General features: G+C 45.7%; 2 protein-coding genes across 3 annotated transcripts in view; one reads left to right on the top strand and one right to left on the bottom strand.

The window, feature by feature from the left end:
• Positions 1-7,969, top strand: part of rev1 (REV1 DNA directed polymerase) — a 51,927-nt gene extending 43,958 nt beyond the window's left edge. Inside the window, exons 18-23 of one of the 2 annotated variants that reach the window (XM_088914328.1) lie at positions 34-234; positions 1,384-1,483; positions 2,960-3,159; positions 3,685-3,835; positions 5,708-5,810; positions 7,532-7,969. In XM_088914328.1, the coding sequence (XP_088770454.1) occupies positions 34-234; positions 1,384-1,483; positions 2,960-3,159; positions 3,685-3,835; positions 5,708-5,810; positions 7,532-7,643 (867 nt within the window). In that variant the 3' untranslated portion in view covers positions 7,644-7,969. The other variant, XM_088914329.1, reaches the window with a different exon arrangement.
• A 1,928-nt stretch (positions 7,970-9,897) lies between these two features.
• The window catches only part of eif5b (eukaryotic translation initiation factor 5B), a 36,965-nt gene continuing 21,391 nt past the window's right edge, over positions 9,898-25,471 (bottom strand). The window contains exons 8-24 of the mRNA XM_088913352.1: positions 25,201-25,302; positions 24,503-24,571; positions 23,242-23,564; positions 22,679-22,786; positions 22,065-22,175; positions 21,376-21,443; positions 20,362-20,503; positions 18,682-18,813; positions 17,959-18,141; positions 17,690-17,851; positions 16,961-17,092; positions 16,193-16,324; positions 14,334-14,410; positions 13,905-14,069; positions 12,906-13,044; positions 12,149-12,310; positions 9,898-10,673 (exon numbers count right to left, since the gene is read on the bottom strand). Coding sequence (XP_088769478.1) covers positions 10,566-10,673; positions 12,149-12,310; positions 12,906-13,044; positions 13,905-14,069; positions 14,334-14,410; positions 16,193-16,324; positions 16,961-17,092; positions 17,690-17,851; positions 17,959-18,141; positions 18,682-18,813; positions 20,362-20,503; positions 21,376-21,443; positions 22,065-22,175; positions 22,679-22,786; positions 23,242-23,564; positions 24,503-24,571; positions 25,201-25,302 — 2,315 coding nt within the window. The 3' untranslated portion in view covers positions 9,898-10,565. The remainder of the gene's footprint in view (positions 10,674-12,148; positions 12,311-12,905; positions 13,045-13,904; positions 14,070-14,333; positions 14,411-16,192; positions 16,325-16,960; positions 17,093-17,689; positions 17,852-17,958; positions 18,142-18,681; positions 18,814-20,361; positions 20,504-21,375; positions 21,444-22,064; positions 22,176-22,678; positions 22,787-23,241; positions 23,565-24,502; positions 24,572-25,200; positions 25,303-25,471) is intronic.

Genomic DNA, 25,471 nt, shown 5'->3' with positions numbered 1-25,471 from the left:
ATCCTGACGGGCCCTGGCCCTGTATGCCCGCAGATCGACCGCTCGGTGCTGGAGGCGCTGCCGGCGGACATGCGGGAGCAGGTGGAGCAGACGTACCGGAGCCGCGCCGAGGAAACGCCCGGCGGCACCGTCGCAGAGCCCCAGCACCTGGGCACCCTGGTCCTGCAGATCCCGGAGCAGCTGGCGCAGGGAGGTGCGGGGGGCATCATCGTGGCGCTGCCCGATTTCTCACAGGTAACCCGCTCCTCCCTGCCTTCACACCCTGATCTGGTCGTGGCAGGGCTTGGCCTCCCTTGTGCTGTGGAGCTTCAGAGCAGTCCGGGAGCATTAGTCCTGCAGAACTTGGCTGATCCTGGACTTGGACACATGACACACAGTGCAGTCCGTAAGTATTTGGACAGTGACACAATTTGTGTTGTTTCGGCTCTGTACACCAGCACATTGGATTTGAAATGAAATGGTGACTTTGAGGTTAAAGTGCAGAATTTCGATAATTCGACAGTATTTACGTCTAGATTGGGTGAACCATTTAGGAATCACAGCCCTTTTTATACATAGTCCTCCCATTTTAGAGGACCAAAAGTAATTGGACAATTGGCTGCTCAGTTGTTTTCTTGGCCAGCTGTGTGTCATGGTATCATTAGTTCATGCATAAGAGAGCTAACAAAAGGTCTAGAGTTGATTCTAGATGTGGCATTTGCATCTGGAGTCTGTTGCTGTTGTCTCCCAACATGAGGACCAAAGAAGTGTCAATGCCAAAATTGTGTCACTGTCCACATACTTACAGACTGCACTGTATTTTTTAAAATTGGGTTTGCATTTCCATTGTGTAAGGATACTGAGGTGACTCACCTGATGTGTAGTAATGAATGAATCAGTGAATACCAGTAGCACCATTCCCGGTCTCCAGGTCTCCCGGTCTCCCAGACTCCTGGCCTGCAGTGTTTGTGAAAAGAGAGCTGCACTAGCACTAGTTGTGTCCATCCTGCTCACTATGGCACAGCAGAATCTCCTGCTGGTCAGTCCTGGGAGCCGCACCAAGAGATTTTATCTGTAAATCGGTTGTGATGCAGTCTAAAAACAAACTTCAAAAATGGAGATAACTCCACTGTTGTAGGTGCTGTTCCTCTTATGATAATGATAAAGTGGAAATGCCTCAGTAGAACCTCTGTAGAGGTCATGTAGTTGCACTGCTACAAGAAAAGTAATCAGTTTGCTCATTAAGAGAAGCCCTGTAGGCCGTTACTGCAGACTTCAGGAACACGTACTGTACCTGACTGCCCTGTGTGATGATAACATTAGGTCTTTGAGCACTGTGTGGGTAAACTCGGCCGCTGGCACCCTGGCTGGGTCTGACCGTGCTTGCGTGTGTGCGCGAGACAGGTGGACCCTGAGGTGTTTGCTGCACTGCCCCCCGACCTGCAGGAGGAGCTGCAGATGGCGTATGGCCAGAGACAGACCACCACCCAGGCTGTCACAGTGGGTAAGACACCGACACGTCTCTCTTTCCTCTTGATACACCCAGGACGCTGCTGACTTCAGGGCCACGTTCCAGAAATCTACACGAGGCCGAATCATTTCCAGCAGGCTCTTTACTCAAAGAGACTTGAAGGTCTTGAAGGCGAAATGTGCATCAGGCACTTTTCCAGCACACTTGCTTTTTTCACATGCAAGATTATGGACAGAAGACCAGGTGGTATTAGTTATAGTACCTGACCTTCCCTCTTAATACAGCTCCGGCAGCAGTCTCACCTTTCAAGCTGGTCTGCTGGGGAGTGATACCCAGTGGTGCTTAATACAGCTGTTGCAGTCAGTGGTGCAAGAACTTGTTCTTAGGTTAAGTAGGTTAAGTGATCTGGGATCCTTCGGGGAGAGAAGCACCATGTAAAGAGCAGTAAAAGACAGTTAAATAATTGCAAATAATCTCTTTCGTTGTACAAACATGCTTAATGACAAAAGAAATTTAAACAACGTGTGAAGCATGTGTGCAGGTGTTTTTATGATCTGTACAGAATTTACACATCAGCCTTTTTAATCATTTATTTTTTCCTTTCAAAAAAGTGTTTATCTCCCATCAGAGCTACCTCTTCAGTAAGGTACACTGCGATTCCAAATTTAAATAACACGTGAAGCTTGTTCAGTGTTAAATTCAGTGTCTTTTATTCTATTGATGTGCTGAAGAGCTGTTCAGGTTGCCCTTGTGCGCTCTTCAGCTGGAGTCTTTGACACTTGTTGAGCTGTCGGGAGGGATGTGTCACCTGTGGGCCCCCGGTTAGGGTTGCCATGAGACATGACGTCAGTTTGTGAACTGGAAAACTGAAACTAGTGATGTACAAGCAGAGAGTTGTGTTTTCTGTGTTGTCATTATTATTGCTTTGGAGGTTTTTCTGGTGAAATGCCAAGGTGCCCTGCATCTGGACACAGCAGTACTTCTGAAATTGGCACCTGTGTCAGAACACGAGATGAAACACAAACGAGACGAGGCCTTTCAGCCCATGTAGTTTGTATGGTTTATAGTACCTATTTGATCTTATCCAGCTGTTTCTTGAAAGAGACCAGGGTATCTCCGCTTCAACAACACAGCTGGGTAGCATGTTCCATACTCCCGCCACACTTGCCATAAAGATATGCCTCCTTTGATACTTCCAACCTGGAAATCCAGAAAAGATTCACTTCAGTGCACTGCATGATAAGTATTTGATTTCTCTCTGGGTTCAGCCAGGTCAGAGGTCCATCACATCGGCGTACCACCTCATTCAAATGGGAGTAAACCAATGAATAACACAAATTGTCCAGGTTATATTTTCTAGGACCAGCAGTGGTTTCTGTGCCTGCTCCAATACCTTCTCTCAGGATCTCTAGATAAGGACCAGCTTGCAGAGAGTGAAACGTAGAATTATCATCTACGTGTGTGTCAGGTCTTGATGCACGTCTTTTTACTACTTCCCCCCCCCCCCAGTGGCCAAGAACTCCCTCCTGCACCTGAAGCAGCCGGCGGTGAAGACCAAGAGGCGGAACAAGAAGAACCCAGCCAGCCTGGCCAAGAAGGGCCAGAGCCCCCTGAAGAGCAGGCTGCTCCACAGCCCAGCCAAAGGCAGCCCCCAGAAACTGCTGCCTGACCTGCTGAAGCACGAGAGCCCTGCCAAGGACAGGCTGAAGGTACTGCTCGAACCCCTGCAGCCTGCTCCTCCTCAGCTCAAAGGCTTCTGGGTTGTTCACTGCAGGGCTCCACTTCTGGGGGCTGTAGAGTTCCTCCTTCCCACCCAACAAGTTGGGAAGTGCGTTCGTTTATTTACTGCACTTGTCCTTGTGTTCCAGGTTTATTTGTACTGGAGCTCTGATCACGTCTGTTTAAAGACAGTCATATAAAATCTGCAGGGCTTCACCCTCTGAAGACCTGGGTTGATGAAGTTTCTGCCTCTTATTGGCAGCAATGTCCACTAATTATCACGATCACTTTGTTGTTAAATGGGTCACATTTTAATGATCCTGAACTCCGGGCATTTCTGTTTAGCCTGGTCAAAACCTGGAGTTTTAGTCAGAGATGTCAGATATTCTCAAGATGGTGCTCATATTTCTAAATCTCCTGACTGGTTGCCTTCAGTAGGTTTGGCTCACAGAAGGCAGTGCTGTTTTTAGCAGGCTCCCACCAGGTGTTAAAGTTATTTGTTTCGCCCCTGCTAGCTGGAGTCGGGCCCGTCCACATCCTCCCTGAAGCCGGACCCCCAGGAACAGCTGTCCAAGCCGGTGGCTCGGCCGCAGCCCAGCCTGGCAGGGGCCATTGAGCTGCCGGACATCAAGGTCCTGCTGAGACAGTGGGTCACAACCATCTCAGGTATAGCGCCTCGCTGCACAGATAATGAAAACAGAGATGCTGTGAGGCTGGTGGAGAAATCGGTGATAATACGTCTTTACACTTATATAGCACTTTTTTGGACACTGCACTCCAAAGTGTTTACAGGTAATGGGGACTCCCCTCCACCACCACCAGTGTGCAGCCACACCTGGATGATGCAACAGCAGCCATAGTGCGCCAGAACGCTCACCATCACACCAGCTATCGGTGGGGAGGAGAGCAGAGTGATGAAGCCAGTTCATAGATGGGGATTATTAGGAGGCCATGATTGGTAAAGGCAAATGGGAAATTCAGCTAGGACACTGGGGTTACACCCCTACTCTTTTCGAGAAACACCGTGGGATTTTTAATGACCACAGAGAGTTAGGACCTCAGTTTTATGTCTCATCCGAAGGACAGCACCTGTTTCCAGGTGCATTAGGACCCACACAGACCGCAGGGTGAGCAGTATCCTCAGTTTTTCCCAGGAGGTCTCCCATCCAGGTACTGGCCAGGCTGACATCTCTGCTGAGCTTCAGTGGGCTGCCAGCTGTGAGTTGCAGGGTGATATGGCTGCTGGTTGTAGTACTGTAGTCATTGAGCCTTATTGTCTAATATATTAATACATACCTTAAGCTTACAGTTGTGCAGTGTCTGCCTTATAAAATGTCTATATTGGCACTTTTGTGTATTAAGGTGATAGAACAGGAAGGTTTAAAGAATAAAGTCAAAATTGTTCAGAGGGGTGCTGGCAGGAATGGCTTTCTTTCAGTTAGCTACTCAGAAAGACCCCTTTGCCCTCTAAGGCTGCTTCAGCCAAGGTGGCCATTGAGGCCAAGAGGCTCCAGTGTTTGAGCTACTGTAGTTAATGATCGAGCAGTAAACCTGCAGCAGCTGGAGATCTCTTAAAAAGGCAGGTGGATAGACAACAGCTCCAGCCTTCCGTTCCCAGGAAGCCCCTTATAGTGCCTGTTCTGGGAACACCGGAACACCCTGTGTGGCGCAGGGAGCGCTGGGAGAGCCTGGATCACCCAGCCAGCAAGGAAACCAGAGCACCTGAAGGAAACCCTCACAGCCACTGGCTGATCATGCAACTCTATTCTACAAAGTGGCAGTGGGAAACAAAATGAATCTTTGAGTGGAAAGATTTTTTGCACAGAGCTGGAAATACAATGTTCTTGAAGATCTTTATTTCAAGCTGAATATGATATAAAGATGTTGGTGAATGTACAATACTGAACTAAATTTCATAGTTATTCTTAATTTCAGTTACCTATAATAATAATAATTGCTTACACTTATATAGCGGTTTTCTGGACACTCCACTCAAAGCGCTTTACAGGTAATGGGGATCCCCTCCACCACCACCAATGTGCAGCCCCACCTGGATGATGCGACGGCAGCCATAGTGCGCCAGAACGCTCACCACACACCAGCTATCAGTGGGGAGGAGAGCAAAGTAGTGAAGCCAGTTCATAGATGGGGATTATTAGGAGGTCGTGATTGGTAAGGACCAATGGAAAATTTGGCTAGGACCTTTGCATTGTTTTAAAACAAAATGTCTTCATCCATTGTTACAGGTTTCAGTGGAAATTCACACCTTTAAAACGTGCTATTTGTTTCAGCCCTTAGTGTCATTTGACTTTCACAGTTTTTGATTTTAGAAACACTAAATTTACTCCAGAAATAACAATAGAAAAATCAGACAGGAACACAGTCTCATTTTCCTCCTCCGCAAGTCCTACAGGTCCTACAGTCCTGTAGGTAACTAGAGGTTCTGCATGTAACAGGTATGTTTGATGTGTCCAGCTCTTCCTGTACAGCATGAAAGGAAGTGATGTCGCTGACTGCTTGTGTCACTTCCTGTTTCAGATCCAATGGAGGAAGACATACTACAGGTTGTGAAGTATTGCACTGACCTCATAGAGGACAAAGATTTGGAGAAACTAGACCTCGTCATTAAGTACATGAAAAGGTAACATATGTTTATTTTCCAGAGGTGTGGTCTGCTGATTTCTGATTACTGGTTTAAGTTGTCCTGTAAAGGACTTAGAAGCATTGTGAATTTAAAGTTTTAGGCCTCATATTAAACCTAGAACTGATACAGACAATTAAAGGAATTGGACAGTAAAGGAATTGTGTCAGTAGGTTCGCCTTATTAGTAACACTTGTATGGATTTAAATCAAAGGTTTATTATTAAAAAAGACATTATTCAGATTTAATATTCCCAAATACTACGTTCTATAGTGGGGCCGAGGGTCCACCCAGAGCATTTTCCATCACCCCAACATCAATTCAGTATATTGTAAAACTGTTGCCGATCACGCCAAAGAAAATACAGACCCTGAAATGGAGTAAACTCTCCAGACTGTGGGGCTGAGAGGCGGGCATGACCTCTCTGGCACTGTGGAAGCGAGTCGCTGATGTTGCAGGTGGCGGGTGAGTCTGTCCAGGCAGGCTGAGACGCAGTGGAAGAGCGAGGCTCTGGTGGTGGCGTTTGCGCTTGATGGTGCTTCTAGGCCGGGAGACAGTTGATTGGTTGTAGGTGTCTTTTCACCCATACAGGTGCAGTCAAGCATATGTTTAAGTTTGGACATGTTGCAACTCGCATTGACCCGTCAAATTTATTTTGAAACCTTCATAAAAAGAAGTTTTATTTTGAAATCTCCACAGAACTGTAGGAAACTTTAACCGTATGAACACATGTCCGAACAGCACAGGACAGCTGAGCATTCAAGGGAAAATTGCAGGGAGTAATGATGAGATTTTTAAAATGTTATTTCCAATTATATGCAATCTAAAACCCCAGTACCTCATTTATTACCACTAATAAATGCACACCTGAAGAAGGCTCCACGGCCAAAACGTTTTCTCTCTTCTTTTTTTCAGCATGGAATAAACCTGTTACTTGTTATTTATCACCACTGTTGTATCAGAACAGTGTAAATGGGAGATTTCCTGTGTTTTACCCTTTTAGAATCTGGGTCTCTCACTTTGAAATATTGAAGTACTTTTCACCTTTTTAAGTAAATGTATTGGCTTAGTTTTAAAATGTTGTGTGTTTAGTGTTGGGAGAGACTTCCAGTTGCAGTCAGATGGAAATTTTTAAAGCATAAGGGCTTATCCATCCAAATCACACCCTGCTGATGTTCAAATCCTAAAGTATTATATAGTAATTCCTGAATGTGACCCTGGAAATACTGTCCTAAATTGGTCATTAAACCTTTTGCAGTAATTAAGCCTGAATATACAATGATATATATATCGCCAGTATCAGATTATTAAGTATCACATAAATCAACTAATGTGAAGTCCTTCTGGTCAGTATTTCAGAATGAACAACTTATTTCATTGGGAGGTATTAAGTGAATGGCAATGTATTTTCTTTTTTACACCCTTGTAATACCTTGCAGCAAAATAAATTTCATAACATTTTAACAATTCTTTATTCCATAGGAGCCCAACTCCAGTCCTCAAGTGTCACTGTCCAGCTGCAGTCTGTTTAAATGTCCAGCTTGTTAAAAACAAGGAGGGACGTCAGCTTGTCCAGTTAAGCAGATAACGAGTCCAGTTTGGCAATTGCAGGCTCAGATGGAGCGAGCCAGAAACCTTCTGACTCTCCAGGACTGGAGTTGCCCCCTATTTACTGTTCATTCGAAGGACAGCTTCAAGCAGAACCTCTGTTTCCTTTCCAGGCTAATGCAGCAGTCCGTGGACTCCGTGTGGAATATGGCGTTTGATTTCATCCTGGACAACGTTCAGGTCGTTGTTCAGCAGATCTATGGCAGCACACTAAAGATCCCATAGGAAATTCTGTACCATACTTGTAAAGAAAAGGGAATTGAGAGCCTGGAGCTCATTCTCTTTGCTGTGCCATAAATGCTTGTGAAGTATTTGCAAATAGCATGGTAGTAATTCTCTTTGAAAAATGTTTTATATTGAAAATAAAGGTGTTTTGTACATTTTTTCTTTTGCAAAAGTGCCAAATTTGTCAGTATTGCATGTAAATAATGAATCAATCCTTCTCTTGTAGCATAGATCCTATTTACAAAATGGTTGTTTATAAAGTTTTATGGATTTTTACAGTGCAGTGTTTACAGCTGTTTAATAAAGAACTGTATGTATGTTTTTCATCAGCACTGTTATTTTTGCAACAGCACTCTAAATTGCCAAGCTGTCTCGGTTTATCATTCACTGAAATCGAAGGAAGAGCTGCTTAAAAGTTATTCTCAAAGAATGGTTATACCGAAGCAAAACTGCCATGCTGAAAAATGTTCAGCGCCCTGTCTGTACCGAGACTGTAAAATGCTAATGAATGCAAAGACCTTGTGCTGTATAATTGGGAGGGAAAAATGACTAACTGTAGCAATTTGTCACGTTTTAGGAGGATGTGTCTTTTTAAATAATGAGCTTGGCATACAGCCATATCCGCTGGTCTGTATGCTAGACTCATTATTCAAGTAACGAGACTGCAGTCTTACTGAAGACAGAAGCGATATACGGAGAATTCTAATCCACAGCAGAGACGCTGTGAGGAGGAGCTGGAATGTAGTCGCCGGTAACTGAGCTTTTGAATTGGGCAGTTTCAAGAAGACCTAGATGTTGGCTCCTTAACTTTCCCACACAGCTCTCGCACAATGCGTGCTCCAACACTGCCACCTCAAACCCTGGTCCTGGAGCAACCCCATCCAGCAGCTTTTGTGGGTCAACGTTAAAATGACCTATTTCTAGATCAGGAAATGGCTGACTCTATTGCAGTCAATTACACAGGTAATCCCTATGGTGACGCTGCCTGTGATGCGTTAAAACCTGACTGGCTGAAAGGCCAGTGAGAGAAGACGTCTGCCTCCACTTCCTCATTCTTCCCTCCATGGAGCAGTGAGTGAACCGCAGCGCAATCATGTTTGGGGAAAAACACCCATCAACACTTGATGTTGGCAAACAAAGACTGATAAGTATGAGGGAATCTGACAGGTCATAAAAACAAAGCAACCAACTTCAGAATCCATAGTGAGTGGAGGACCAGAGTCAATGAAGTGACCACATTATAGAATAGGAGACTGCAGGGCTAAGGGTCATACTATGTGCTAACCCCCAGGCCTGTACTTTTCAGTTCATACTGTACTTCCCTGAACTCTCTCAAGCTGTTTAACTGTGCCATTGCCACTTCATGCTCTACTCTTGTTAGCTCTCAGAGGTGAATCAAGGCTGGCTTGGACACAGGCCTGGGATGTGTAACCTTCAAGGAAAACCAGGTAACTGCTATCAGTGGCGCTGGTGGACCAGTAGGTGGCGCACTTTGGTCTGGACCAGAATAAACCACTGCTCTTTTGAAAGTGCCATCCTTCAGCTGACAAGTTGAATTTAGATTATAACTACATGGTCATGGAATATCCCACAATAGTGTGTGTAAGAGTAGGGATATTAACCCCACTTTCCTGGATTAACTTGACTTGGAGTAATTAGGGCCACTGCAAAGTTCTCCTTTGATTATAACAGCTAATTTCTCCCACTCCTCTACCTCACCTATTGGGTAGTGGGACTGACTCATCATCACCCATCTTAAATGTAAAGTGTAAATAATCTTTGGCTTTACCTTACTTTAAACATATCTGAAATTAAGTGCTGAAAACAAAGCAAGAAAAGTAATGAGACGGGACAATTCTCAGTCTTAACCCTCTTTACAGATTTGGTGCATTACTGCATTGCAGAGGAAAACAGGATATTGATTTGACTGAGGCTGTAATGTCACTTCTACGGTTACAGTGATACCCTTGCGAGCGTCTTTAGGACATTTTAATAGGAAATGATTATGGTACCAGCTTGAGGATTCCATGATGTAAGTATGACGAGTGTGGAAGGAATGACCAATGCCGTCATCAATCCACCGTTCCTCAGGACTTGCTGCTACTGAAATTGTGCTCTGGGATGAATTTTATAAGAAAGGAGTACAGAGTATTTTGCACAGCTGGCGCCGTCATATAAGAGCACTTCAGCAGCTTTTAAACAGGTTTCTTAAGTACCTTGTAAACTAAGAGAACTAAGACAACTGGCTCTCAGGTACAGCGGGATAAGCCACAAGAGTACAACTTGCTCTTTATTTCTCTTTAATTGATTACAATCTGGATTTCGTTCTCCGTTTACCAACAGCTGTACAAGCACATAAAAGGCTGCAGAGTTGTGCATCTTTTATAAATACATAATTTGGACATTTCAAAAATGGCGTTGGGAATGCCTTTTCCTTCTAGTTAATCCTCTATAAAAATTCTCTAGGCACTGGCCAGGACGTGACGGGACAGGGAAGGAGGAGGGAAGAGCAGATGGGGATTTAAAAAAAAACAATTATTCAGAACTAAAGAGAACGGCATTTCAAAACCTAGCAATCTGAAACACTGGAAGTTCATCTCAAACGTCAAGAACTCTGACGAGTTTCAAATCCCCGTCTGTCCCTCTGTTCCTCCCCCGCTCCGTAGAGAAATCCAGGGGAACTGCAAGGGGCGTCTTAAAAACAGCAGCCAGGTGAGAAGGAAAAATCAAAACGACAACAACAGGCACGCTGGAATTGTGTGTATGCTGTAAAACTGTCACTGTCAAAACAGTGGGAATAGTTTGGTTTCTCACAGAAAACAGTTCTTTTTCCCTAAGTGTCATGCTCCCAGCTGCGCGGTGCACCCAGCACTGTGCTGGAGCCCCAGTCGGTCTCTCTCTCTCTCTGTGTCTCTGCCCTCTTCAGATGATCTCAAAGGTCTTCTTCAGCTCCATAATGAGCTGCCAGTCGGATTTCTGCATCTCGTCCCTAAACCAGTCCTTCAAGGCATCGATGGACTGCCGCGTTATCTGGTGGGAGGGGCAGGAAAAAATCATACCATTTATTTGCGCCTCTGTTCAGGGCTGGGCACAGGGGCGCTAGTCAAGATCTTGGAAAGGGGCTCCTCCAGATCCTGATTTGCACATACACTACTATTATCAGCTCCCAACACAACCTTATTTTACTACTTAGAACAATTAAATTAATTACAAAATTAGAAAACTTAATAAACTGCTTTGAAGAACACATGATAAATAAGTTACAAACAAGAAGCACACATCTTACAAGGATAACGTATTTTAACATTAAAAGTAATAAATGGGAACATTAATGGTAAATGATGAACAGAATCTCTGTTACTTCAAAATATAGCAAATCATAACTTACAAATTACTGCACTGAAACCTTTAAGGAATTACAGGAATAAATATGCAATTAAATATGAAATAACTGCACTCAACAGCAAGGGACGTAAGATCAGTAAAGCTGAGCAGATGGGAAAGTTTTATAAAAAATGTTCTAGAAATCAATTTGCCTAGATTTTCGGGAGGCAAAATCATCAATGCGTCATTGATGCTCATGATGGCCGGTCTCCACTGAGACAGTCTAGTGCCATGGTAATGAAACGCTTTGGAAAGCTCCACTGAGCTCCTGCAACCTGCAACCCAAAGGGCTACAGGTTGGGTTTAAAATATTCCCATTTAATGAAACACAGGAGAAACCAGAAGGGGAAATAAATGTATTTTAATGCTGATTATGTGTAATTGCTAAACAGTGTTCTGTACTGTACATTAGCTTTCGTGCTTCTGTCTGGCAGGGCAGCTCTGATTTTTACCAGGCAACCTACACAGCATGTTTACAATTGGGGAAAACGTGAATCTGTTAATTTGGTAAAACACTTCAGGTAGTCTACGTGTCTAGCTTGTGGTCTGCCTACCATTCAGCAGTTACATGGATCTGACAGACTCGAAACCAAATGAAAAATCAGTGGCTTGATTAGGCGTACCTCTGTTTTGAGATTGCTTATCCCATTCTTCATTTGGAGCTTCAGAAACATATTACGTACTCAATTATGATTGGCCATTTTATGACTGGGCTTCCATTAGGATAATCAACGGCAGCAACAAAGAGCCACTACAGGGAATGTTTGGCTCGCATTCGAATGTGCCGTTTAAAAATATACTGTACGTGGAGGGGGCCCTAAGCTGCAGTCTCCGAGTTTGCCCAGGGCCGGCCCTGCCTCCTACACTCCGAACATCACCCTTTGTGAAACCGCTCAAAAAATCAAAAGGCAGCTCCAGCTACTTCCTTTACGAGAAGACGCAACATTTGAAAGATTTACAAGATTAACCTGCAGAGCGGTAAACTACTGCCTTCGTGTTTTCTAAAAGGAGAACGGCAGTAAATGTGGGAGCTGTATGACACTGCTCCCACCTCCTCACGCCTATAACCTTCTCTCCTACTGGGCAAAACCTGGAGGGCGCTGAGGTATCTGTGACTGTACCTTGCTGACAATGAAGTCCGTCGCTTCAAAGTGGCGTCCGTACATCTTGGGCGACTCTCCAGGGATGGGCTCTATTTTCACACAGATCTCCTGCCCTTTCTTGGCAACGTCCACAGGCTTGTGGTTGATTTCAATACTGGTGACAATCCCAATGTCTACAAACTGCAAGAGAAGGCAATTCAGAGGTAAGACAGGTCCCCACTTCTTCCAGTGAATGTTCAATCACCTGTGCCGTCCCTGAGTGCCCTCTTTCAGACTCTGCATGCAGATCAGAAAGAGCTGATTACAATGCAATACACAGCGTTTCATCACTGTAAACTACATACAATATAAAGGAAGAAAGATCACACAATTCACTTTTTCCCCCACTGCTATAGTGAACAAATTCCACTGCCTTAAAATGAAACAAATAGTTTCTGCATTCAGTCTTGTTGTCTACTAGAGGATTTGACTGTAATCCTCTTGAATAATTTGCTTAAGAGCACGAAACTTTGCATTGTATAAAATTATTAAATTCTTAATACACTCTCCAAGGAATGACTGCAGCAACCTCATTTTCAATTTGAGCCAGACAGGGCTTGTGACCAAAGAATGATGCATCAGAAACTCCCTGTGTAAATGTCAGTAAAAGGACTTAAATCGGATGCTTCGCACTGAAAAGGGACTGGATTCTAACTACACAGCGCAGCTCAGTCAGTGACCCAGCTAGACAAGGCTCTTCTCTCCGCTCTGTTACAAACTGCTGTGACAGACTCACCGATTTGCTTGGCACACAGACCGGAGTCCCCTGCCGTACCACCCCAGCTTCTACGGTCACCCCCATAACTATGGGATCCCTAGAATTAAAGATGAACTGAGGCAGGATCCGGAGCTTGCAGGGAAAAACTGCAATGTGCCTGGAATTAAAACACAGGGAGACAAGCACAGTTAGCATTCAGTTTTTAAAGAGCTAATTTCATTTGCTACATACAGTACTTTCCTGATATGGGGTAATACCATCGAGTTTCGCAAGTTCATAAAAAAAGTAATTAAGACCAGAACTAGACAGCCTTCCTTACATTTCCACCAGTATAACAGGCCCTTCTTTACACAAAGGGTTGTGGGTGCATGAAATGACATGTCGAGTCATGTTGTGAATTAATATAATTTGTGTTTCCCTGGGAATCCTTAATCAGCAAGCAACTGTAAAGATGATGAGCAAGATGGGCCAAACAACCTCCTCTCACTTTTCACCTATCTTATAAAAAGATTATGTTTTTTAATCCACATGATCAGATCGTTTTATAACTTCTTCCTGCTCCAGTTCACATGGATTTCCTTCAGAGCACCAGGTGATCACAATCCAGTTGTCCTTGGGAAAATGCGATGTGTCCAGAGCTTGATATACAGCAGTGAGGGGCAGCAGTCCTGCATCAGGGGAGCTGCGTTCCCAAGACCCTAGAGAGAGTGCTGGCAGACTGAGCCCTCTTTGACCTTTGTGGCACAGCCACTTGGGGAATCCCAGTCGCAGTCGGCCAGTGACATGACCCGAGACTCGAACCTGTGATCAGCGAGCTCAACCCGCTCGCTGGGTGAGCGCTTTCACTGGATGGATACCCCAAGAGTAATTTCTTAACTTCTTGTTCCCCAATAAGCAGAGGAGCGGCAGTCTGCCACTCTGGGTCTTTTGTGACTCAAGAGAGCACAGGTTTCCAACTACTGGAATACCAGCACAGGGGCAGGACTGCCAGGGCACTGCTCTTTCACTGGAACTTACTTGAACTCGTCTTGTTTCTGTTTCTTGTAGTCCTCCCTGTATTTCGTGAAGGCATCGAATAAGTGGTAGATGATTTCGGCGCTGAAGATGCGAACCCCTAAGCTGTCCGCAAGCTCCTGGGAGTCTCGTTCCACCTTCACGTCGAAGGCCAGGATCACAGCGTACCTGCAACACAGAGCCAGACCTGAGCCTGCAGGGGAGGTATTCTGTAGTGCTCCACGACACAACACGCTGCCCCCTCTTCCACAGAGGAAACACTACAGCATTTCTCTTTCTTACCATTCGGGGAACTTTAATTTTGGCAGGTTCTGCCGTCTTTGGCAAAGCGGTACACCAAGTGTGTCAACGCCCTACAAAGGCTCAGCCATTTAATGCTCGCTGTAACAGTAGAAGTCCAAAAACATTTCCAGCCCAGAACTGAGTACTCACTGAGGATCATGCTCCAACATAGTCGATGCTTTCATGACGTCCTTCTTGTGGACAGGGCCAATGTTAATTCCAGCATACTGTAAAAACAAAGACAAGCCACCTGAAGCAGCAGTGACACCCAAACAGTAAAATAACAACAGAGGTTCGAGCAGGGAGCTGCAAAGGAACAAGCAGATGTTAAATCCAACTCGGTGGAGTAAAACGCACCTTCACATACCTGAGAGAGGCTCCACAGCCTAAAGATTATGTTTCTTTTCTTTTTACTCTCAAGTCCAGGACTGACCTCTCTTGTTCCTTGGCAACAATGTCGAGTCAAGAGAGCAGAAACACCACGGACTGGCATGGCAGTCAGACAGAGCGGAGGAAATGTGCGGTGATGGGATGAAGTCCATACTGGACTCCAGTGCAGAAGTGGACAACCTAAAATGTTGGGAGGGCCTCAATCCTGGTCCTGGGGGACCTCTGTGGGACCCATGGGGTACCCCCATTTCTTCCATTTTTTTTTCTAGCCAAGTTCCTAATTACCGGCTATTACATGCTATTGTTCTATTTGAAGTACAGGCATCATTTCATACAAATGTCCGAGTCTTAGAACTCCCCTCATTCAGGCGTCAGCTGAAGAGCAGCCAACAGGATCTCTGGAGAAGGAGTCACTCCTACCCGTGTCTAATCATCATCAACTGATCATCTCACGCTGCATAAAGAGAAATAAGACCCCAAACCTGTAATAATCAAATTGAGGACTACATAGTCATCTGCATGTTGAAACTACTGGAAAAATAAACTTTAAAGTAAACAAGAGTCTAAACAAGCATGCAGCCCTATAAGAAACTAAAAAAAGATTACCAGCTCAGCTGGAAAGAAGACCAGCAAAGACTGGGCTGTGAAGCACTGGTCCAGTGACACACAGTCTAGAGTTTATTTCAGTGAGCGCAGCGTTACGAGCACCGAGATTACAGGACTTTCCCCCCACCAATGCAACCCCCGTGCCACTGCAGGGCTGCCTCGGCAAAGCTGGTACCCATCACAGCAGAATATGCAGCTAGGGTGGACTGAGACAAGGGGGCATCAAGAGCCCGGCTCAAGGGCAGAGCAGCCACGTCCGCAGTCAGGACTAGAGAGCCGCACCTGCACAGTCACAGCAGAGGGTTACAGATTTTTTTTCAAAGGAAAAGAAGAAGGTTTCTTCAGAGGTGGATTCTATGACACAAAGAAAGGCGAGGGTAGTGTTGCAGCTCGCGGATCATTTTCTCATTTGAAAGAGTGTTTTGGTGCCAGGACAGTCACCGTTTGTGCATTGTTTCTCTGAAACCCTAACGGATAACTCGTCAGTACTGTCTAGATCACACAAATATTTCTAACCGTAACACCGGTACAGTTGGGTACCAGTTGTACTTCATAAAAGATGGCTACAGGCAAGTTTTGTGAAGACTGGGACGTTCTGCGTCTTTAACGGTAAAGTCAGTTTGACTTGTTTTTTTTACAATGTGCTTCAGTAACAGCAGTGGAGGACGCAGCAGGTACACGACAGATGTTGTTTCAGAAATACTCTCCCCTTCAGATCAATGCGTTATGGTCGCCTCATCACGAGCAAGCCCAATCAACACATAACACTACGCTCCTCATGCTGGCCCCAGGTGAGTGTGCGTGTCAACTGTACCTGCTTTATACGTGGCAACGGATTTATGTAGGATTTAGCTATGCTTTTAGTTTCAGTATTCTCTACATTTCTCAGAAGCCAGGTAATTCTCACCATGCCCCTCCAACACTAAACCTTGCCTGTGGAGGTCTGGTAGGGCTTAAAGGCAGCGTTAGCAGATGAGGGCCCCTCTCTCTGGGCTTAGCAAGGCGGTACTTACTGGCACTTTGGAGGTGCGGAGGAACTCCAGCAGGGCCTCCAGGGATCCCAGGGTGGAGGCCTGAACGTACACACCCTTCTCCTCCAGCTTGATGGAGCTGAGCGTCTGCTTCAGCTCGCGGACCAGCTCGTCCTAGAGCAAGAGGAGAACCGCTCTGAGTTCGGACTCGAAGTGCGTGTGAACGGGAGAGTGAATAAGTGTGTGAGTGTGTGACTGTGTGAGAAGGTGTGAGAGTGAAAGTGTGAGTGAGAGGGAATGAGAGACTGTGTTAGTGGGTGTGTGTATGAGTGTGACTGTGTTAGTGAAAGAGAGGGAGTGAGTGTGTAAATGAGTGAGTGTGAGAGTGAAAGTCTGAGTGAATGAGTCTGGGAGTGAACGTGAGTGGGGGGGATCCTTTTCCAATCAGCCTTTAACCTCTCGTATCACAAAGCAGCAGAGGGCAGTAACAATTAAACTGAACAAACCTGTCATTGGAGACCTTTACTACAGGACTTTCGACAGCCTCTAAACTGGTAACTGGAATTTTTTCTCCCTCCAGCCACCCCCAGGTCGTGACCCGGTGATGTTTGGGGGGTTATCAGATACAAGGGTATAAGGAACTTCGTGCAGCTTTCTCATGTACATTACATCTCATGTAATGGGAAGAAGTCAACCATCTTAACGGACAATCCAATGCAGAGAGAAAGGAGTGTGTGAATCGCGGAGCTGGCCTGGCAGAGCCGCCGGTGTGGCGCGAGGGCAGCGGTCAGCGCCGAGAGGAAGGCCTACCCTGAGCACCGGGATCTCGTCCTCCCTGTGGGCGACGAGCAGGGGGAGGCCGGCCAGGGCCTTCTCCAGGTCCTTCCCCAGGATCTTCACCCCCTGGGCAGTGGACACCTCTTTGTGCTTCTCATACTGGTTCTGCAAGAGCAGGGAACACACAGAGCAGGCTCTGTCAGACAGGGCGCCTCATTCTCCGGCAGGCGGGACAGGACGGGAAGTGCTCCATTCAGCAGGCCGACGCCCTGAGCTCTACACATCTATCTGCATCTTCAACAGCCAGGACTTAGCCAGCCGGTTTCACTCAAAACACATGGTCTTAAACACTGGATTGCAAGAGCAGAGCAAAAATGTGGCTCTTTTAGTATAAGGTAGGCTGTTAAAACAGTTGTTACAAGAACACAAGAAAGGTTACAAATGAAAGGTGGACATTCAGCCCATTCAGTTTCCTTAGTAGTTAGCAGCATACTGATCTAAAGATCTCATCCAGCCATTTCTTGAAAGAAAGCAGGGTATCAACAACATGGCTGGGCAGCTTGTTCTGTTCTCCCACCACCCTTTGTGTAAAGAACTGTCTCCTACTTTTCTGCAGTTATATTAATAGCCACATCGGAACTGAGAGCTGTTGAGAGAGGGCAGCTGACAGTGACGCTCTCTATTGTCAGTGCCGCACAGGAATTCAAAGAAACTGTGGCTCCGTTTCCAGGTATATAAAAATCTACTGCAGCCACTGCTTGCCTTGACTCGCAGCTCTTTGAGTGGCGGGGGCAGCAGGAGCCCTCGGATCTGGGTGACGATGGGCCCCTCCACCCCAGGCACGATGATGGTCTCGCCCTCCCGCAGGCAGCCGTTGATCAGGATGACGTCAATGGTGGTGCCCATGCCTGGCAGAGCCTTCACCTGCGAGCGACAGAGACGGGGTCAGGGGACGGGCGGAGAGGAGAGCCCTGCAGGGTGGGCCCCTCGCTCCCGCTGGCCTGCCGGTCCGAGGGTCAGCCCCCACTCACCTCCATGACCTGCGCGCGGAGCTCGTCGGAGTGCGCCAGCCTGCGGGTCAGCAGGGTCTGAGTCAGCTCCACCAGCAGGCCGATCAGGTTGCCCATCCCGTCTCCCGTGTGGGCGGAGGTGGGCACCAGTGACACAAAGGTGCGTGGGTCCTTGTTCTCGTGGAAGAGGGTGGCGTTCAGGCCCTGCGGCAGGAATTCCTCATTAAGCCACATTATCTCAGACACCTGCGCTTTATGAGCCATCAGACTCTTTATGCCTCTGCTGTGTACCAGGCTTGCCCCCAGCAGGACTAGGGTTACATTCAATTTCAAGATTTTTTTCTTGACAATCTAATATAATGCCAGAGGTTGAACTGCTTTGACCGACTCTTGCACTACAAAAGTGGCTGACTGCACATTTAATGTTTGTCATCATTTCCACCTCTTCACATTTTCTATCCAGAAAACATAGTGATTTTGTAAACCCGTGTTCCACAGCTCTTATTAAGAGACATTTGAGGGTAATCATTCCAAAGCTATGCTTAAATACAAAAAAATGACATACGTCAGCATGATTTCTAATTTAGTGCCGGTGGTGTCAGACTTACACCTACACTGGGGTGGAGGATTAGCAGAGAAACTTGAGTCCAATTCACTTCACGGCTCAAATGGTAAAACAAGTCAATGAACTCAGGAGCTCCCTCGTGACACAAATCACCTAAAACACGTTTCCAGGCACCGAACCTGCTGAGCAAACTCCACGATGACAGCCTTGGCCCTCTCGTCAAACTCGTCCTTCGTGTTCTTCTTCTGCTTCTTCAGCGTGGCCACCACGTCCGTCTCGGGGCTCTTCCTCCAGTCGTACAGCCGGTCGATCTGAAAGGCAGAGACGGAGAGCCCGGCCCGTCACTCGCGGACCGGTTCAGGACCAGGGGCCCTGGGCCGCTCCTGAGGATTCACAATGGGAGGATTTCATTTTCCTCCACTGATCGTGTCAAACGTTTGGCCTTCGCTTTCGTTTTTGTTTGCCTCAGCTAGAAAACATGTGATGATTGAGACCAGATTTTGTTTGCAATTCAATTGACCCTTTTTCTTTTCATTCCTCTACAACTTGACAAATCCACATTTTTACCAATCCTAACCATCTTAGCTATAACTCTCATTACTAGCAGGGACAACATAAAACATCATTCCACCTGTACACTGTCACATCTATGAAAAAGAGAATGGAAGGCAGTTCTGTACACTAAGCGTTGTGGGAGTCTGGAACAAGCCACCCAGCCATATTGTTGAAGCCGATTCCCTTCCTTCAAGACCTTTGTATCAATCCAAATGAGTTACATGAGCTGAAAGGGCTCATATTGTTTTCAGATAGTCTTACATCCTTATGTTTGCATTTCCTTACACACTGTGAACTCATAGAGCTACGCTCACTGTCAAAACTGCGAGACCACCCCTAGGGGGTGCTGTCAGACGCAAAGCAAGGACACCCTTGCAGTCTACAAACCCAACTCATACATCTCTTCGGTCAACAGAGTACCACTGCGTTGGTACTTCCAATGACAGCCAACAGACCGCACACCATATAGCCTCCTCTGTCCTGGGATGAGCCACTAAGAAATTCCTCAGAACGAAGGTGTGACCAGCATGATGGGTTTATTAACTTTCAATATCATATGTGCACGTCTGTTTTGATTGTTATGGATGTTTTGCACGTTTTATCAAGTGTTAATGTGCACACATACAGTATGTAGATTTCCTTCAGTGTGCAGACATAACTATAACATTATAGTTAACTATAATAATAACTATAACAATGTAGTTATTACATAACTATATATGTAAAACAACCCAATATGTGAAACCGCTGCTATACAGTTAATGAGGGCAGCAGAGCAGAGTCAGTGGTGAGATCTCTGGGGGGCTGTGGGTTCGAAGTCCAGTTGACTGCTGGGTTTGAAAATCACTAAAATGCGTCTTTAAAATCATTAATACTGTTTTGCTCTTTTCACTTTTGCTCATGTGTGGACATGACATGCTAAAGAGATATACTGTGCAAGTCATTTAAAACTGCTAAATTAATATAACAGCGAACATTTGCTTGTAGTTTGTCTCACTCAAGAGGTGTGGGAAAGCACTAGCAGGATAAAGGTTTTGTCCAATTGTTTAAAACTTGTCTGTAACTTTTTCTTTCTAGACCTGTGGTTTGGACCAGTCAGTGTAGTTCCCAGAACAGAAGAGGTTTTTTTTTAAAACGATGTGAAAATCAGGTGACTTTTTTTTAAATTAAACAATAGGAGGTGTCTGACCCAAAAACCAGCAGTAGGTTTAGAAGATGGAAGCAGAAAAGAGCTGGATTAGAGGACAATGTACAGCCGTGTGTACAACAGTGTGACATCTCAAACAGGTGCCAAAGCCACCCACCTTATTAAGGGCAACAATAAAGGGGCATTTCTTCTCCTTCAGCAGGTTGATGGACTCCAGGGTCTGCGGCTCCAGGCCATGCATGATGTCGACGACCAGGATGGCGATGTCGCACAGAGAGCTCCCTCTGTTCCTCAGGTTACTGGAATGAAAACAGCAGCAGTCATGGACAAACCTGCAGCTTCACTGCCAAAGTCACATTTTCAGGGCACCCCCATGCTCCCCCAGCACAAACATCAGCCATCCCTACAATACTGCTGCACCACACGGCTCTGGCACAAGTGACACACACCAGCAAGTCAGGTCCTGCAAATAAGGGGAGATGCAGTTTATTCACAGAGCTGGCAAGAAGGCAAATACATGAGCTGTTTCTTGGTTTAAAACTTTGCGTTTTGTGCAACTTGGTGTTGTATTATATGCTGGCCCAAGCTCCTCTGTTGTGGTGGTTTTAATCTGAAAGGATACACTACTTACATGAATTTCATCAGCACTTGCAGTTTATACCTGACACCTACAGTACAAACAGCTTTTGCAAGTATCAACCTTTGCAATTCATTTTCAGTCACAACCTTTTCAATTTCATGATCAGATATTACACAATATAAACAGGACATACAGAAAAGACTGAGACAATGGGAGATGAACACCACCGAGACAGAACATTGCCCAGATGAGACGCTACTCTGGGCATGCTTGAATGAATACGCATACTCGGGAATTGGCTTCAACCACATGCCTGGCCAGCTTGTTCCATACTTCCACCACCCTTTGCGTAAAGAAAGGCCTGCTGTTATCAGTTTTGAATGCACTTCTACACAGGTTCCACTTGTGTTTCACTGTTTGTTCTGAAGAAATGCACTGGGATGGATGACTCTGTCAGTGCCTTTCAGGATTCTGAGTACTTGAATTAGGTCTCCTCAATCTTCTCTGTTCAATACCAAAAAGGTTAAGATGTTTCAGCCTGTCAGTGTAGGACACTCTGTTATTTTCTACTTAAGAACAATGAAATCTTACCTGAAAGACTCGTGTCCTGGTGTATCAATGATCAGCATTCCTGGGATCTTGATATTCTCTCTGTCAAACTAAAACAATTTGCGCAAAATTATTCTATTACCTAGGCCATCCTTACATCATCCCTTGACAAAGATCCTATACTCTATGAACAGCATAGTAAAAGTGTATCAATGCTCTGCAGGGTCTGCACAACTTCAAATTCAATAAATAAAGTTTAACATTCAGAATGAAAATGTGTTGTATAAAAGTTAACACAGTAAATGCACTGTAAATTTTACAAGCTCATACAAGCCCAGGTTCTCCATACATTGTTAGGCCCAAAAGCCAACTATGTGCAACTACTGATTGAAAAGTTAAAATGAATGTTGCTTTATGTGAAATTGTCAATGCAAGAACAATTAATTTAATGTTTAAGCATAAAGGCTCTGCAGCAACTCCATAAAGGTTTAGTTTCATAAATATCAACCATTACAAATCTATCAACCTCATAGTTTGTACCCTTCAGATCTCAACATTCTGCATGCGTCGTGCAATTTTCAAAGTGAAGAAGCAAGTCAGAGTTTAGGCTTTTCGAGTGACAATGTGTTACAATAATCCATGACTGGGATGATTTTTTCCTTCCAGCAGCACATTTCATACTTTCATACTTCATTCCATGGTCATATATTCATGACTGGAGACATACTCACGTTTTTCACCATCTTTGTCTGCTCCACAATGGTTTCCAATGGGACATTGGTGGCACCAATCTGCTGAGTGATGCCACCTGCTTCACTGTCCTGCACATGTGTGTGTCGCAGCTGTCAGAGAGGAGGAGGGAGATGAGCGCAGTATCCACAGGAACTAACAGCTGGGAGAGAGGAGGGCAGTATCCACAGGGACTAACAGCTGGGAGAGAGGAGGGCAGTATCCACAGGGACTAACAGCTGGGAGGGAGGAGAAGGGAGAGGAGCGCAGTATCCACACAGAAATGCCTTAGGGCTGGCAAATGTAACTATAACAGTGGGTGACAGTAAAGGTTATCTGTTTCAAAAGCACCACTGCAAAGGCACATCAGCCTGTGTAAATCCACTTCAGCTATGCAACAACGTTGAGAAAAGATAGGCATTCATTTTCAAGTGACCTCTGGGTGGATTTTTTAGTCCTGACAGATAAAACGGGCTGTAGGAGGACCCTGCAATGAAAATAATTATGCTGAGGGTCAAACAGCTGAGAACAGCTTTAGACTTGATGCCTCATTGAAGACGACACAGGTACATTAAGGAAACATTGATCGCCTGCCATTCTCTGAAGAAACACGTACCTTATCCAGAATCTTGGTTTTTCCAGTGTCTACATGGCCCAGCACACAGATGACTGGGGATCGGAGTTTCTCCATATTGATATTCTTCAGGTTTTCTGCCCGTCGTTTCTAAAAAGAAAAGAAAAACTAATTGAGACAAACACGTTGGCCACACAAATAACATCAGAACTTCGTCACAATACAAAGGCTGGTCCCTCAAGCCTACTTTCATTTACAGAGCCCGTTTAAAACTAAACTACAGTTTTGATTTCTTTTCTTTCTTTTCACTGTTAAGAAACCTTGACATCTTCTACCCTTTAGCTCCTCTGCGATATGCAAATATCAGAGATTATTAAGGGTTACAAAGAAATTTAGAAATTACAGTTGGAGAGTAAAACAAAAAACTGGATGCCAGAGTTTGTGTTTTACCTAATCACTTGTGTGTTATGTGCGCTAGCCTGGGCTTCCACTGCGTGTCCTGAGCAGCTGACAGCTGGATGAACAGTGTTGGACGCGGAGGCGCAGTTTTTCTCGGCCTTATCTGTCTTACAGCAAGTTCGGCGGAAAGGGAGGGGTCCAGGTACCTCGATGCGTCGTTTGGCCCGATCGTAGCGCTGCTCCTCCTTCGTGCGCCCGTCATCCGAGTCGCACTCGCTGTCCGTGCCAGAGCTGACATCCCTGCTGGTCCGCCGGTTCCTCACCCTCTTCGCAGGAGGCAGCGGAGTCTCCTTTTCCACAGGGGCTCCCTCCTTGCTGCCCTCTTCCTCCTCCTCTTCCTCTTCACTTTCTTCCTCCTCATCTTCCTCTTCCTCCTCCTCCTCTTCCTCACTGGCATCCTCCTCCTCGTCCTCCTCCTCCTCCTGCTGCTGCTGCTGCTCCTTCACCTCAATGTGGACCTTCTTCATCTCTGCAAAAACCAGAGGTGTCAAACATAAAACTGTGCACGCACTTTGAGTTTCTGGGAGCACTCCGACATTCCTCATCCCCCACAGCGTTTCTCCACAGCAGCAAAGTGAAGGCAGCAAAATTTAAGGTTGACGTCAGCTACGACCGTCAGCCATCTACGTCAAACAGATAGTGTCAAGACTAACCCTTGCACAGCGAATCTGAGCTCCTAACGTTCTTAATCCGAGCTGCTATTAACCTGCTTAATTTAGACAACCGATTGAATATTTTACTTTAATTGCGTTTTTCTTTCTTATCATAGATGTATTTTTCTCATTTCTTAATAGGTTCATGTAGTGTTAAATGTTAAATCATGTTTTGTGGTGTGTCTTTTACCTGCTTGCAAACCCATCTGGCACAGCGGTGTGCCTTCAGACACATGAAGTCACATGACCAAAGTGTCACATAAGAGACTTCACGTGGGAATCACAGTGCGAGTACATTTTCACGTTTGAAGGACAAACAAAAACAGAGAACATCTGAGAGCTTCTTAAACACTGAAATAAGTTTGTTGCAGGCCGGGTCAAGACAGACTGATATTACAGTTAAAGGTCACTAATTTGTGGAAATGGACATACTGGGTGAATGTTAATTAATTGCATAAATGGTGAAGAGTAAGAAGATGGCTATGTTTGGTTTAAAAAGGACGTCGGGGTGTTTTAACTGGTGGTGGGTCTTTTGAATGTCAGGTATTTGTGGGTACCACAGGAGCCTCTGCCACAATAAAGACATCTTTCACGTGGCTTCTTCAAGGCAAGTGAATTTGAATGTGCTCAGGCCAGTGAAGTGTGGGTGAGAAACACCAGAAACACTGGTCTACCACATTTTTCCCTTATGATTTAGTACGTTACCAAACATACCCTTGCGTTTCTTGCAGAAGTGACTGCGAGGAAGACTCACCCTTTTCCTCATCGCTGGCCATGGCTTCCCAGTCATCCAGGTCTGCGGCTTCGGTCTTCCGCTCGTTCGCTGGACAGAAAGCACAGGTCTCGCTGAACAGACAGCCTCAAGAACAGATGGCTGTGCAGAATTTCGGGAATATCTGGGGTTTAGCTAATTACCTGGGAAGGAGATGCCATTTCCAGGTCAAACTGCAGATCAAACTACAATCAAAAACCCAGGACGTACCTGGAGGACATTTCTGGGGCTTTCAGATAAAGCCTGAGGTTAGATAAAATACCCCACTCTCAAGCTTTACATTTCTGTTATAACAAACAGGACATGGCAGGGACTTATCAGAGGCAGCAGCTCATGAAACGAAACAAAACCTTTTGCTAGCACCTTCCTTTCCAGCAAGTCTTTTAGGGCTTTGAGGCTGCTCCCTGCAGGATGTGGCTGGGTCCAGTAAGGGACCAGCAGCCAGGCGCGAGTGCGTGCCGAATGGAGCCCTCAAGTGCGCACCACTGACCTCACGCACAAGCAGATTTGGTCACTTTTCAAAAGTGTTCAACTTTGCATTTGAAAACCCCCAAAAAATGTAATTCATTTTAAGTGTTGGTTTCAGATTATGTGTGGCATATGGCTACAGAGATACAGAACAGTGGTGAGTAACTCCTGAGATTTCAGAGTTTTCTGGCAGGAGAGCTGTTGTCGCCTACCTTGCACCTTTCCATCTCGAGGGAGAGGCTCTGTTTCCATCTCGAGGGAGGCCTGCTCTGCTGTCTCCACCTCTAGGGTGGGAGAGGTCGCTTCTGCTGGTTCTAGGAGAAGAAAATACAAAACCACTGGTCGGCCAAAAATATCCAGATTGTATCAGTACAGCCAACGCTACCACATTAAGAGCCCGACCCAGTGAGATGCAAGCCCGGAAACAGACGAGGACTGAAACAGAAATGTTTCAGCCCATCTCGCCAGTTTGGCTGGCAGGAC

This window comes from Atractosteus spatula, chromosome 4 (assembly GCF_055471065.1).
Source record: "Atractosteus spatula isolate fAtrSpa1 chromosome 4, fAtrSpa1.hap1, whole genome shotgun sequence".
NCBI lineage: Eukaryota > Metazoa > Chordata > Actinopteri > Semionotiformes > Lepisosteidae > Atractosteus > Atractosteus spatula.
The sequence above is the reverse complement of the archived record's forward strand: the minus strand, read 5'-3'. Positions and strand labels throughout refer to the sequence as shown.